A 16,052-nucleotide genomic window follows, 5' to 3' on the forward strand; every position below is an offset into this window, starting at 1 on the left:
CAAAATGGCCCTTATATATTCATGAGGCAAAAGATTCCATGTGCAAGAATATCAGAAAATGAAGAAATATTGCCTGACGTCGGACCGCTCTCTGTATGCCTAGGTGCCGTTGTACAGAGCGATCTAGCGCTGAGGTGATCGTAACTCCATACCTTAACGTAGACTTATGAAAGTCGTTGTGCTAAGGTTGTTTTGTACAACGGCACCCAGGAATATAAGGGTTGGTGAAATAGTGTTTGGGCTACCGGGTGGCTAAATAAAAAAATAACCTAATGTAAATCTTACATAATTTGATCAATTTTGAAATGATGGAGAGACCATTCAGAATATTACAAACTGTAATATGTGGATAAATTGTATGCATAAATGAGGTGTGGTGAAATGGGGTTTAACGTCGCGTCCAAGATTATTGCACTTATATAGCGACGTGCATGCACGGGTGTGTGTGTTTGGCTGCTTGCTCTAGACCGGACTGATGCCGATTTATAGTGCTAGCTCACTGAGATACCATGCCGCAGTTTAACATGAATACCCCATTCAGACACAGTATACTGACTCCGAGCCGACCAGTCCTTGTTTTAGCCCCTTAATGCCGAGCGCCAGACAGGGTATCGACAAGTACCATCTTTTAACGTCTTTTGGTATGACGCGGCTGGGGGTCGAACCCCGGACCTTCCGCTCTCCGGGCGGACGCTCTACCATTAGACCACGGAGGCGGTCGTATGTATAAATGAGATTGTGTGACACGCATGAATGCAATTTTCGAGCCGCAACGTTATCACAGATTGGCACTACATATGCAGTGCATATTTTTAAAACTGCGCACGATGCATCGCAAACCTTGCAACGTAGCTTTCTATTTGCCATATACTTCATGCAACGACCGTATCCTGAATATGATCCTGGGTGCGGCATTTTCCAAATTGCAATGTTGTTTTATGAATCAGGTCCCTGATCTTGTCTTGTTTGATAACTGGAATGCCGGTCCTTTGTCGTGAAAAGACAAGAAAACGTTATTGTGACGTCACAATAACGTCATGCTATTTTTCGATGACGTAAATCGGATGATATCAGCAGTTATACACCATATATGCCAAATGTATCAAAGTTAATATACATGATATAAAGCTTCAATTCCAGTGACTATCCCACGAAACATATTTCACTGGGCGTTAAAGGCAAAAAAGCAGTATATTATTATCATCATTGAAATGATAACACCTTACTTGTTACCAGACCTATAAAAAAAGGTAACTGCATGAAAATATATCTTCAGATCTTTTGCATTTCTGTTATCATTTCCGATAAAAGACATCAACAATCTAATATGTTTCGTGAAAACACTTCCTATGTTTCATTTACCTTAATCTCCCCAGACTGACTGACTGATATAGAAGATTTAACGTGCGCTTTCCGACAGCAGCGTATTTCGCACACTCCCCAGTCGATGTAAAAAAATAAAAATCGGTCAATAATATAATTCCAAAATAATACTTAAAGTCAAGATTCAGGTCCTCGATCGTGCAAAACAAATATGGTCCAAGATGGGCCATCGTGTAGCGAAGGTGGATTCGAACCATATATTGGGAGAATTTAAACATGTCTTAGTAAAATAGCTAAAAACCAAGAGGCGTTTTTATGAGTCTGCATTGAAACTAGGCCACACCAAAGTGCCCGCTCGTAGCGCCCTCTCACAATGGCTTCGGATCGGTAAGTTGGAACCGCTAAACTCCAAGAAATGCTGTTAACTGTTTATATTTCCTTCTTCGTGCTTTGTAGTTTGTATATCTGAAATGTGTTAATTCAGTCCTGTCCGACTTTTGACGCATATGGAAGGTGTGTTTGGTAGATTATTATGAAAAGCGACTATGTCTATTTGCGTGGCCTAGCGAATTCTCCCCAAATGTTCTTGGGATAATTATACATTGTTTTGTCCACATAACACATCCATGTGACGTACATGTCTTCAAAACAGATGTGGTGATGCATGTCAGCTTCCCTGATATATACTCTCGCTCCAATTAAGGTTGTGAACAGTCAGTCGATCCCGGACTAAAAATCACCTTTGTTAGTTAAGGGGAGGTAACTTTTGACAACCTTTCTCAGTGATGCGGAAATACATTTCCAACGAATTTGGATCAATTGAAATAAATTGAATATGTACTTGGATTGCATTTCCTCTGACATATATATCAATAAAGATGAATAATATAGGGTATTGGTGTATGAATATTTGTTGGAAGTGTATATTCTAGATGATAATTTATAACCAGACACTAAAAACAAGTTGACTAATAAGAATAATTAATAATGGTTAAACATGGTTATTAATATATAATCATATCCTGATATATTAATTATTGAGATGTAAACATACATGAATGTTCAAGGATTCCACTGTTCAGTTATCAACTCAAAATAAAAATTACAAATATTGACTGTATATTTATGTAAAAGTAATAACAATATTCCTTGTTGAATAGTGTGTATTGAATTGTCCATTCTGCCCCCATATATATTTATTCCAAATAAACCAAATACCAAAACTCTCAGCAGATTCTAAAGATGCTATCCACATAAATAGAAACTTATGAAAATGTTTTGATGGCAGTTGGTTGAGCAATTTATTTTTTAAATAAAATAATTTGAAAATAGAATATTGTTTACATAAATATATTTGAGGATTCTGGTTGTTGTGAGTGAGAGTTGTGTTTAATGCTGCCTTGAATCTGCAGCAAATGTCTGTAAAATTCCCAACACAGAATAAAAAAATATCCAAATTCATGTAAACAAATATTTGGTGTGTGGAGTTGCAGCAGGAAACATCTTTTTACATTTACATGTTTACTTAAATCTGTTTCTGTGGTTTATATACTAATGGAAAAAGTGAAATAACATTGTTTTTGGAGATGAGAGATTTGTTTGTTGTTTAACACCACAATCAGCAATATTCCAGCTATATGACGGTCTTGACCAGACAATCCAGTGAGCCTGACCAACCGATCCCTTTAGTTGCCTCTTATGAAAAGCATAGTGGCCTTTTATGGCAAGCATGGGTTGCTGAAGACCAATTTTATCACGGATCTTCACGGATCTGCTGAAATGGGAGCTCCCATTTACCAACATTGACATATCACGGACGAGCTTGCTTTTACAACTTTAGTTATACTATGAAACACTATTTTTCTTGCAGTTTGATAAACTTGACACTCTATTAAGTAATGATAAACATTTTCACACAGACATTTAGGACTGTCTATTAAACCAATTTTAAATAATTCCAATTTATATATGTCATGAACAACCAATTAAAATTCTTTTCATCTGGGCACTATGGTTGCAGATTCAGCTATCCAGCTTCAAGACTGGCTGCTGTTTCCGTTTGATGAATTGTTGGTTCTCTTCTGTGTGTTGTGGTGTTCTACATCACCTCAAACCATGAAGACTTTCCGGGCAATTGTATCTCCATTCTATTATCATGATAGACCTGTGAAGATCTAGGATAGAATAGGTCTTCAGCAACCCATGCTTGCCGTAAAAGGCGACTATGCTTGTCGTAAGAGGCGACTAACGGGATTGGGGGATCAGGTTTGCTGACTTGGTTGACGCATGTCATCGTATTGCATGGACCGATGCTCATGATGTCAATCACTAGATTGTCTGGTTCAGACTTGATTATTCACAGACCACCGTCATATAGTTGGAATATTGCTGAGTGCGGCGTTAAACAAAAAACAAACAAATATTATCATTATAAATACCCTGGACCTGTTTACTTCCAAACTATGGTGAGAGCTCGACTGGACGGACACAGCCTAACAAATAGCCATCAAATGTAATCACACATGTAAGCAAAATTCTGTGCAAAATCAGAGACTTTGATATGGTGATATCACTTGCAACACAATGCTGTTATTGTAAAAAGGTCCAGGGTACAAACTGTTTGGCCTAAAATTCAATGTAGGTGCACTGCAAAAAAAAAAAAAAATTTCAACTTCAAGATTAGTTCTGCTACTAATGAATGAAAAACACACTTGTAGCCCACACCGTCATGGAGGTACGCTAGCAAAACAATATTGAGAGATAATTGATTGTGTTTCAGTTAGAATAAATAATATTATATGTTATTCACCATTTATTATGATCATCAATGATAAAATCTTGTTGCTTTTTTCAGTTCAGCTAATTGTAAAACAGTCAGCTAAAAAAATAAGTGTCTTAAGGCCGTTAATTTTTAAAATTACTTTTAGGCCATTTTGTTGGTCAGTTTCGTAAAAAAACTAAAAATATATAAGGCCAAATAGAATGGAGGTATGCACTGGATAATCAAGATGTGTTATGATGATTATAAATTTATGGTTTTAAAATTGTATCTGTGTGTAATAAACATGATAAACTATACTGCAGTTAACCGGTGCATCTCTACATATCGTTATCCCCGTGAAGATGCGGGTCTGAATTGGTCTTCAGCAACCCCTGCTTGTCGTGAGAGTCGACTAACGGGATCAGGTGGTCAGGCTTGCTGATTTGGTTGATGCAAGCAACAGTGATCTCGATCACAGTATTGTCTGCTCGAGACACGATTATTCACAGACTGCCATCCTATAGCTGGAATATTGCTGAGTGCTGCGTTAAACAACAAACAAACAAAATCATGTTATATCAGTGTTCACTGAAGTAATGTTTTTTGTCAAACATGCGAAATTAGAAATTATGGGAATGCTTAATACTTATAAGAATAATGGTTTTCCTCACAGAAGATTTATTGACATTTTGGTTGCTATGGTTTCTAAACAAAAAACAAACAAAAACAAAACTATTTATAATTCCATTACTTCAGGCCTCCTCCGGATGTCTCCACATATTCCCCCGTACCGGCCAGTACTTACAGCTTGAAGGAAAAGATCAAACTGATATTCTTGGAGGAGGCACAGTACCTTTACCAAACATTTCTCACCGTCAACTCTGTGTCCCTCAATGGTACCCTGTCCATCAGTATCAACGGAAATGAAGAAATAGGCGTTATCGAAGTCTCTGAAACCACGGAAAGAAATTCTTTTGGAGATGTGTTCCCTAATCAACAATATGGAGGCAGCACTGCCGCCTCGTATTCTAGTCCTGGTGCACCCTCACAGAAAGAGGGCTGTCAGGTCAGTGGCATATCAAAGATGGCCAAACCCTTCCCAACGCTGCCTCCGAAGCCGAAGGTCTTCGATAAGAACTGGTTTGACAAAGTTACCTCCCTTGGAAGGCTGGAGCTGATGAGGAAGTATGACAGTGTCGATAATGACCAGCAGCCTCAACCAAAGAATCTGACAGTTGGTAGGTAAAAGGGGTACAAAGAATATGCAAATCTTGATGGGTGTATGGGTGTGCACAACCCCTTTGCAAAGCATACTCATCATTCACACCCTCAATGTTTATAGGTATACTAAATGTAGATGTGTAACAACACTACGACAGCTTCATTATGGATGTATTTTGAACAAAACTTCCTGGTTACTAAACACGAATTATCAAATCACAAAATGCAACCTTCCCCTTTGTCGTGTGTTTATTTGTTGTTAACACCACACTCTGCAATATTCGAGCTATGAAGGGTCCATATATTACCAAATCTGGACCAGACAATAAAGTGATTGATATTATGAGCAATGATATATCTGCTCAGGGTACGATGACATGCCATCAATCAAGTCAGCAAGTCTGACCACAGTAGCCATTTAGTCACCTCTTATGACCAGCATAGGTTGGTGAGGACTAGTTCTAACCCGAAATACCCACTTGAGCCCTCCCTTTTAAATTATCTTCAACCATGCTTGCATAGACGGCTGAAAATCACTGTCTGTACCTGGAATAGTTTAGGCTGCAGACGTCCGTCAACTGTCAACCTGGGAATGTTTATGCTCAGCCACAACACATTGGTATATTTTTAGTTTTAATTTTTTAGAATAAAGCTGCAGAGTTTTAATGGAAATGGAATAAAAGTTGTTGTTTTTCCTGTCCCAGTTATGTATCTTAAAACAGGGATAGACACAGCCACCAGTCTGTCAGCCCAAGACTAGTAACAATCAAGGCAGACTAGTTGTTTTATCCCAAGATCAAGTTATTTTATCACTTGTCCAAAATGAGTGAGTGAGGTTTTACGCCGCTTTTAGCAATATTCCAACAATATCACGGCGGGGGACACCAGAAATGGGCTTCATATTTTACCCATGTCGGGAATTGAACCCGGGTCTTCGGCGTGACAAGCGAAAGCTTTAACCACTAGGCTACCCCACCGCCCCCGTCTTAAGTGAGAGTGAGATGGCATAGTGCATATAGGTGTATCAGACATACACTAAAAAACACTATACTCAAAAGACTCTATACTCAAACCCCACCACACCTGGTCCAAAATGAGTTGCAGACTAGTTGGATAAGATCAATGGGGGCTTTCTTAATCTTAATTCCAAAACTTATAAGAAACAGAATATCATCACCAGATTGCTGAATCCCGGATGGGACTCAACCCCAAAACGTACAAGAATTTGTGCTTTACTAAGAAAGAGTCACATTTGACCACTTTCTAAATGACATTGTGTACTGATAACTTTGGGAGCCGTGCCAATTTACACCTGGGACACAAAGTAAGTGATCTAGACTACCAGTTGTCGGACTTTCATTGTTGTGGAAGCCTCGGTGGCTGAGTGGGTTAGATCTCGGACTTTGTGTACTGGCGATTAGGTGCATCACTCTGAGAATGTGGGTTCAAACCTCGGATGGGACACAACCCCCCAAAATACTAGAAAGTGTTATCCCAAATATAACATTTGTTACTTCATGATTATAGACAAACATTTCATCCTCAAAAGTATAATCCTCTAGAATTAAGTTGTACTGACAGGGATCTAGTGGTGTTTGTAAACAGAAGCAACCCTTCACTATCATGTACATGTACTTGGAAGCTGTTAAAACAATTAGTATGATTAGGGGAGAGGTCATGCTGTCATCACATAAATCAATAAATAATAACAAAGCAAAATGTATACTTGTATTTATTGGATATTTCCTTGTACCATTAACAGCAATAACACTTGATGCATTTATCAAAGTCTGACACAACACACTATTTTGTTTTTTAGACATGGATTCTTCCCAATACGTTATAATATGCACATCTGCATTTGCACTAAGGATTGCACTGGTAATTTGTGTCTTATGTCTGATATTAGTGATAACTTGACCAACCCATTTTCTGAATGTTCACACATGACTTGAATTATTTCTGTGGAGAAGCAATAATCTGAGTGATCTCAATTCTCCTGACAATCCCCTCTTCCCTGTGAGTGTTGAAGTCTGCATCGTGAACAGCAGTCTCCTCTTCGTTTGTTTCAGTATCTTTGAACAACTCAACATCACCTTTCTCATGACAGTAATTGTGAAGGGCACAGCAAACTAATATCACTTTTACAATGTCTTCCATGTCCACCATATCAATGTAATAGAGTCTGGGAAACCTTGCCTTCAAATGTGCAAATGCTCTCTGTATCACTTCTCCAGTGTCTTTGTGGGTTTGATTGAATTTCACTTGAGACTCATTCAAATTTTCACTTTCATCAAAGGGAGTCAGTAGCCAGTCTTGAAGGGGGTAAGCTGAATCTGCAACCAGGTAGTGCCCAGGTGGAAAGAATTTTGATTGGTTGGTCATTACATCCATATATAAATCGGAATCATGAAAAACACTTGCATCGTCCACCGACCCAGGCCAGCCCGTGCAGCAGTGTAGAAACTTCATTTTATGATCACAGACTGCCTGAAGTATGATTGAAAGCTTCCCTCTTAGATTTGTGTAGTAGTCTTTTTGGGCCACAGGTGCCCTCACGTGAATATGTGAGACATCTATCACACCAACCACTCGCGGCATTCCAGTTTGTTGGCTAAAGTTCTCAGCTATGTTTGACAGTCTTGAAGATTCAGGCCATTTTATGAACGTTTGCATAACCTGATAGATTGCAGAAACGACTTTCCTCACAGATGTCAAAACTGAACTTTCACTAACCTGATAAATCTTAGCCAGTTGCCTCATACTTTTGCGACTACCTAAGTAATTCAAGGTGATGTACAGTCTCATTTCTGTCGATAATTCTGGTCGCCCGCCCGCACTTGTACTTGTAGACTGCTGCAAATCTGTCTGATTTTCAAGTGTTTTCAGTAACTCTTCAAACATCGCTTTGCTCATTCTAAAGTGCCTTCTGTAGTCCTCTTCGCTACAGAATCTGTAAATTGGCACGACCCTCGCGTGTCTGTTCGTCTTGGGATAGTGCTCTGTTCCATTCTCAGACGCTCTCCGATTCATTGCATGGATAATTACAGCAATTATGTCATCATCATAGGAACTGTCACTCAAAATACCTGATTGTAGGATGTCTGTATTGTCTATGTCAAGAAAGTCGAGGACGAATGGAACAGACTTCAGTAGAATGTCAGCCATGTTGCTTTTACTAGAGTTCTCTCCCCTAACACATCAAGGGAGACAATTTGGAGTTTTCACTATTCATTTCTTCATGAACATGATGAATGAGTTGGTGATCATATAATTTGTTCTTATTCTTCCTTCTTATTTTTTTGTCACTAATCAAAGGAGACTATAATAACATATTGTAGTTTTATAATTTAATTAATGATACAATTTATTTTGTGTTTCAATTAATTGGAGCAACCTCAATTTTGGTGCTATTAATTTACAATTTTAATAGTTAATATTTTGTTTTCTAAATTGAATCAGCACACTAAAATAATGACCAGATAAATCTATTTTAAATGCAAAAAAAATTACATATATTTTAAATGAGTATGTTTATCAAATATAATATACCCATATATTTCTGTCATGTGTTCCCTTAACGACAAATTTTGTTTTAAGTTCGTTTTCTGTAAATGGGGTTAGAACCTACATTCAGCCATGAATTCTACCTGATTCACAATTTAGGCAAATATTTGAAAATTAAGTACTCCACATGTACCCAGGAACAATATTAATGACCTTGTGAAAGTATTCCAAATTTACAAATGGCCAAATGTACAAAATCTCTAGCAGCCTTTGGGGATCTGGTTCCGCTTGCTCAAAACATTCTTAGTATTGAGACTATTGTAATAGTGATGGTTTGGATAGTCATAGTGCTAAGTGCTCCTTTGTGCAAGTGGGCCATGGACTGATACAAAAATTCACAAATAAATTGGAATATAAATATAAATAAATATATAATGTAAATTAGAATTCCAATTTTTGAAATGCTGTTTATTTTATGAAATGTTGAAAATATATTTGGTATAATTGCAGGCAGTCCTACCACCGACACAAGATGGACAGGATCTGCCACCAGTGGATCTGCAGGCTCGAGCCAAGACCATCCAATCCGATTAAGCACAGAGACACCAATAGATGACCTGGCAGTATCAGAGGACATCAAACTAGAACCGGAACAGGATCCAGATGAGGACTGGATGGTGGATGAGGACAATGCTGAGGAGGACAATGAGGACAAGAAGGACGAAGACTACCTGCCTGAGATTGGAGAAGAGGCTGCTGTAGCCGATGAAGCAGAGGAGGAAGATGGCAATGAGGAAGAGGCTGACAATGATGAAGAAGCTGATAACGATGAAGACTGGTTGGAATCCAAACGGAGAAGTAAGAGGAAGCCTGGCCTCAAGAGGAAGCTTGTTACAAAATCTGTTGTTCCGAAGAAGAGAGGAAGAAAAACTGCTGCCAAACTGTCACTGAAAATTAAGTTGAAACAGCTGACATCTGTCAAGCCCAAGACGAAAGTGAAGAAAGATTCGAAAAAAGAGCCACAGCAACCAATACCAGCTGACTTAACATGCACACTATGCCAAAAGAAGTTTGATACAAAGAGAGCATATAAGAGACACTCTGATCGTCACTGGAAGAGTTTTCAGTGTGATGAGTGTGGGAAACCATTCTCCTCTATGGATTCGCTGACTCATCATAAACGAGGCCTCCACAGCTCCACAAAGCCGTATTCATGCGAGGAGTGTGGAACGACCTTCAACTTCCACCACAGCTACAAGCTGCATATGAGGAAGCATCGCGGTGAGAGGCCTTACCAGTGCGATCAGTGCCAGAAGTCCTACCTGACTGCAACCCACTTGAAGGCACACAAGGAAGCCATCCATGAGACTGGGACTATGAGTCAGTTTGTGTGTGATACCTGCGGGAAGACCTTCACCTACAGGAACAGCCTCAAGACTCACCAGATGATCCACACAGGGGATCGGCCATACAAGTGCAGCATCTGTGAGAAGGGCTTCGTCACCAGACAAGCACTGAAGACTCACGAGGAGTCGTACCATGTTCAAGAGAGGAACTTCCAGTGTGACATCTGCTTGAAATTCTATAAGTCTGAACATCTGCGAAATGTCCACCGGCGACGTCACACGAGTGATGTGAACAGGTTCATGTGTGACATCTGCGGCCGTCAGTTCATGTTCAAGAGTAACCTCGAGGCACACTCATTCGTTCATCAGGATGAGCGGCCATTTGTTTGCAATGTCTGTCAGAAGTCATTCAAGTGCATGTCCTCCCTCTACACCCACCAGTATACCCACAAGACAACAACGCCATTCAAATGTGGCATTTGCACAAAGACCTTCAAGACTAAGAACTGCTGCAAGGCCCATGAGAAACGCCACAATGCCAAGAAAAACTTCATGTGTTCGACTTGTGGGGCTTGCTTCCCAGACAAAGGTGGACTCACCAAGCACATCAGGACCATTCATTCACCTCAGAAGCAGTTTATTTGTAAGCTTTGTCGGAAGGTCGGGACAAGAGCTGACAACATGAGAACACACATAAAGAGTCACGGCAAAGAACTTGGTGGCCTGGATGCATCTGAATTCATTGTGGAGATCTTAACATCCGGCGATAATCAAGATATTGAAAAAATAGCTGAGAAGTCATTAGAGTTGTCTAGACAGATGTTATCCAAAGCTGAAACCGACGTTCAGCTTCATGCTCCGAAGGTATCAACACAAACTCAGGATGCATCAGTGTACCCTCAGACAAGCCACAATCAAACCTCAATCCACCAAACTCCTCGGGGTGTGAATATGCAGCTACCAATCAACTACCAACCGTCTCCAGTCTCACCTCCCCAGCCAGTGTACCAAGCACCTGTGTCTCCCAGCGCCCATGTGTACCAAGCTCCCATGTCCCCATCAGCGGGGATGTATCAGCCTCCTCTGTCCCCCCGGAACTACCCCTGCCCTGCCTCACCCCACAGGGAGAGCCCGTCGCACCATATGTTGAACGCTGGAGTCCCTCATCAGCCCGACCTGATGCAGACTGCTCTCGGTCAGTCCCACACCCTGCAGCCTCTGGTCACAGTGTCCTCCCATCTCCAGCCTCTGCAACCACCAAACAATCCCATGCCTGCTCACCTACACAATCATGACCATGGTCCTCCTGTGTTTCCCCCCCTGCACCCTCATGGACAGCTTGGAGGAGGTGAAGGTCATCATCCAGCAGACATGTAAATGTCAAGGTCAGTGTGTAGCTGACTTGTTAAACAAGGTGAAGGTTGATGTGAAACAAGGTATTTCAGGTTTGTAAGCCTAAGTATAGGGATGATGTGTAGCAGACTTGTGAAACAAGGTCAAGGTTGAAGTGTAGCAGACCTGTGAAACATGGTCAAGGTCGAAGTGTAGCAGACTTGTGAAACAAGGTCAAGGTTGAAGTGTAGCAGACCTGTGAAACAAGGTCAAGGTTGAAGTGTAGCAGACTTGTGAAACAAGGTCAAGGTCGAAGTGTAGCAGACTTGTGAAACAAGGTCAAGGTCAAAGTGTAGCAAACTTGTGAAACAAGGTCAAGGTCGAAGTGTAGCAGACTTGTGAAACAAGGTCAAGGGCAGACCTTTTTTAACAAGGTTAAAATGTAGCAGACATTAAACGAGGTCAAATTCGTAAGTAAGTGAGTATAGTTTTATGCTGCTATTAGCAATATTCCAGCATTTTAACGGTGGGGGTTACCAGAAATGGGCTACACACATTGTACCCATATGGGAAATTGAACCCAGGCCTTCAGTGTGGCGAGCGAATGCTTTAACCACGAGGCTACTTAACCACCTCCTTATGAATCAAAAGGAAAGTAGAAGATATAAAAGCTTATAGTGACAAAATCAGATCTTTTGCTCGGAAACTATACCTGTCTGCATGGAACTGTACAACACCTCCACAGGGGAGCTTTCTAACTTCCAATGGCTTCTAAATTCTCGGTACGAGTGAGTAAAGCATTCAGAACTGCATATCTGATTTCTGTATCTTGAAAACAAACTTAGAATGGGGGGTTACAGTTCTCTCAGGGTTCACCTGATACAACCGTCTGTGGAGGTGTCATCAGAGGTTTTGGGTGAAAGAATGGACTTTTATAAGATTGGTGGCTAAAAGGTCAAGGTCAGCTTCAACCTCTGGACTACATGCATGCATTTGATGCTGATTCTTTGTGTTGTGAAGGTGCCCAGCCGGGATCCTGTCAGTATTGTGGGAGTGCCAGCGTGAGACGGTTTATTGTATCCCTGCTTTTTTATAACAGGTCCCTTTGTCTTCCCTCAGAGTTTGATGTTTCTATCATCAATGTTGCTTGGGACCTTTTTCTGCAATTTTCCAACATCACCTGAATTACCATATTTACTGTATTGAACGCCCTTGTTGCCTAAAAAATTAAAAAGACGCTGCGCTTACAAAAAACATACTTAGTGTGTTTTCAGATAAGCAAGAGTTAATTAAACTAAAACTTTTCCAAAAGTGATTACTGGGCAAATCTATACCCCTCCTGCACTGCGGTTTTCTGTAACAGAATCTGTATTGTACTCAAGAAAATATGGACTGTAATGAAAAATATTTATCTTTGTAGGGGGTTTACAGATTGGTCTAAAAGTTTGTCAGGGGAAGTTCATGGGAGCAGTGTGGTTAATACAGTGAATATGGTACATCCTTTTGATATACTATGTGAACTATATTTGTCCTGATGTTTGTTTGTTTACTTAGTCATGTTTGTTATCACCTGTAGGAGTGTATAGCATCAGATACTGCAATCTGCAGTAAGTTACAGCCACCCAAGATCACAAGGGTTGTCACGATGCTCCCATAAATTATTTTTCAGTGAATTTCTCAAAGAAAATTCATTAATCAATAGAAATGATGTAAAACATTGTTTTTGTTCAGGTGTGTGTATTGTCTGCTTAGCAGCTTGTTACAATGTTAAGTCTATTATATATTTATATATACTTTATGGAATTAACATGGCACAGTGTTATATTGTACAAACATTAATCTATTTGAAGAGTGTGAGAGACCAATATCATTAAAATCAGATCTTAGTTCTTGCTACCGCTAAACAAAGATCTGAGGACATCCCATTATGAGTCACGTCAGACCGACCTTGCGCCAACTTTGACCGACTGATAGAAGGACTGACAAGAAGTCGACATTAGGCAATCAGAAGGCAGTTTTCTCATGGTTTACGGCACTAATTTCAAATTGGCGACTTCTCTTCGAAACATATTTTGACAAATTCTCGATTACAAATTTGAAACCTGAACAAAAGAACATTCTGGAATGGCTCTACATTGTATAGATTCAGTCGTTAAACCCGTAACTATCATTTGGAATATTCCACGTTAAAGTTTTTCGAGGTTGCATTATCAGAATTCTCATTCCGAAATTTGTTGAGGCTGCGTGATTAGAAATCACATTGTGACTGTCACTTTCATGATCTAGTAAGCGACACTCTGATTGGTTGGATGAAAGGTCGTTCTGATGTGACCCATAATGGGATGTTTTCAGATTTTTGTTTAGCGGTAGCGAGAACTAAGATCTGATTTTAATGAGATTGGTGAGAGACCATCTTGTTACAGTGATGTCTATTTTTTAAAAATGTTTAAAGTTGTTTTTTGTCCATTTTTTTACAAAAGTCATGATTGATTTAGCAAATTGAACGTCCCCTGATAATCACAAACAATGTTTGGTCCTCAATGAGGACACCTTGGACTAACTTTAAACTACAGTAAACTACGTTTGTAACGAACATGCTTATAACAAACTGACGGATATAACGAACTCTTTGTTTGGTCCCGGCCATTTGCTGTATATTTTATCATTTAAAATTGATGGACATAACGAACAAGCTTATTACAAAATAACAGACATAGCGAATTCACCTTCTGGTCCCATGTGTACTCTGTCAACGATGATGTTTACGTGTATAACAAACTGTTAATCCCTGAGCTGAGCTCCTCGCGTGTCACCAATCTGCCTATCAAAACATCCGCGACCAAGCGCTGCAGTTCAAAGCAGTTGAAGGCAATTGATTTACTCTTAAGTGGTCCTCAAATTACACCCACAATTATCAATAGTAGCACGTACAGTGATAAGGCTATGGAATTAGACAAGTCCATGAAGCGTGAGTGAGTGAGTATGGTTTTAGCAATATTCCAGCAATATCACTGCGGGGGAAACCAGAAATGGGCTTCACATAATGTACCCATGTCGGGAATTAAACCCTGATCTTCGGCTTGACGAGCGAACGCTTTAACCACTAGGCTACCCGACCGCCCTTCCATGAAGAGAAAAATCCTCGTACTGGTAGATAACGGCCCCGCCCACCCAAATGTTCTGAGATGTCTTACGGTCAAAATGCGAATAATGAACGACGGATATAACCAACTAAAATTAGTGGTCCCTTTGAGTTCGTTATAAACCATAGTTTACTCTACTTTAAACTTCGTCTCAACCCACAACATGAGCTGTCCTGGATTTAATGTTTAGATATAATATTCATTGTAAAATAATTAATTGAAGTTGATTTGAAAGGAGTAAGCTGGTTGTCAAGCAGAAGTCAAAATGAATATTAAACAGTTCTCGGTTGACAAGCAGTTATTGTCTTCATAAAGTAATAACACATAACATGATACTAAAATTAGTCATATTTTCAAAGAAACACAGTGTTTTGTTTGAAAAAAATAACCGGTCCTTTGCTGAAAAAAATTACAGAAAGAATCCTAGTCAGTGATTGCTAAAAAGCGTTGTGGTTGTTTGCCATTCTTTGCTTAAAGTGTGATGCACGTCTATCAGAGATGTTCTATTTTAACTCAAACAGTATTGAACTGCTGACAGAAGCAAGACTTTATTTAATCTGTAGGTACAAAATATTATGTAGTCATACATACTGAATATTGTACAGTCATACATATTAAATATCATACAATCATATATATTGAATATTATACAGTCATATATATTGAATATTGTACCAATCTTATTAAAATCAGATGTTAGTTCTCCCTACCGCCAAACCAAGATCTGAGGACATTCCATTACAGGTCACATCACAATGACCTTTTGCGAACTTTGACCGACCAATGAAATGACTAACAATAAATCAAAATTAGCCAATCAGAAAGCAGCTTTCTCAGGCTATACAGCACTTGTTTCAAACTGGCAACCTCCATTCCAGACTACACTTTGAAAAATATCTTGACAAAGTTCTCGATTCAGAATTTGAGGACTGAACGAAAGAATGTTCTGGAATGTCTAATAGATGACCGAAATTGTAGGATAGTATTTCACAGGGCTATGCGAGGTCTTTTCCTTCCAAATGTTTATCCCATTGAAGCGAGAGAAAGACGATGATTTTTGAGGATTCAATCGTACAGCCCATACTGTCGTTTGGAATACCCACCTGTTAACGTTTTCGAGGTTGCATGAATAGAAAAAACATTTCGACTGTCACTTTCCTGATCTGGAAAGTGATGCTGTGATTGGTCAGATGAAAGGATTGACATGACCCATGATGGGGTGTCCTCAGATCTTTGTATGGCGGTAGTGAGAACTAAGATTTGATTTTAATGAGACTGATAGTGTACAGTCATACATATTGAATATTGTACAGTCATACTTGTATTTTGTCATGTACATAACGAAGAGGTTTGCCCAATTGTACAGGGTACAACTATCGACATCTGTGTTTAAACTGCAGAGATAATCAAAGCTACCTG

The 16,052-nt window shown here is 39.6% G+C and overlaps 2 protein-coding genes across 2 annotated transcripts; one reads left to right on the plus strand and one right to left on the minus strand.

Moving 5' to 3' along the window:
* The first annotated feature begins 1,659 nt into the window (after positions 1–1,659).
* LOC139452792 (zinc finger protein 583-like) lies at positions 1,660–11,535 on the plus strand. The gene is made up of 3 exons (XM_071234406.1): positions 1,660–1,710; positions 4,841–5,322; positions 9,323–11,535. Exons 1-3 carry the CDS (start codon positions 1,697–1,699, stop codon positions 11,533–11,535), a joined length of 2,709 nt encoding a protein of 902 aa, XP_071090507.1. The 5' UTR covers positions 1,660–1,696.
* LOC139452811 (uncharacterized) lies at positions 7,058–8,473 on the minus strand. Its single transcript, XM_071234432.1, has one exon. It carries the CDS (start codon positions 8,471–8,473, stop codon positions 7,262–7,264), a length of 1,212 nt encoding a protein of 403 aa, XP_071090533.1. The 3' UTR covers positions 7,058–7,261.
* Positions 11,536–16,052: the final 4,517 nt, after the last annotated feature.

This window comes from Haliotis cracherodii, unplaced genomic scaffold, assembly GCF_022045235.1.
Source record: "Haliotis cracherodii isolate W230 unplaced genomic scaffold, xgHalCrac1.p SCAF_9, whole genome shotgun sequence".
Lineage (NCBI taxonomy): Eukaryota > Metazoa > Mollusca > Gastropoda > Lepetellida > Haliotidae > Haliotis > Haliotis cracherodii.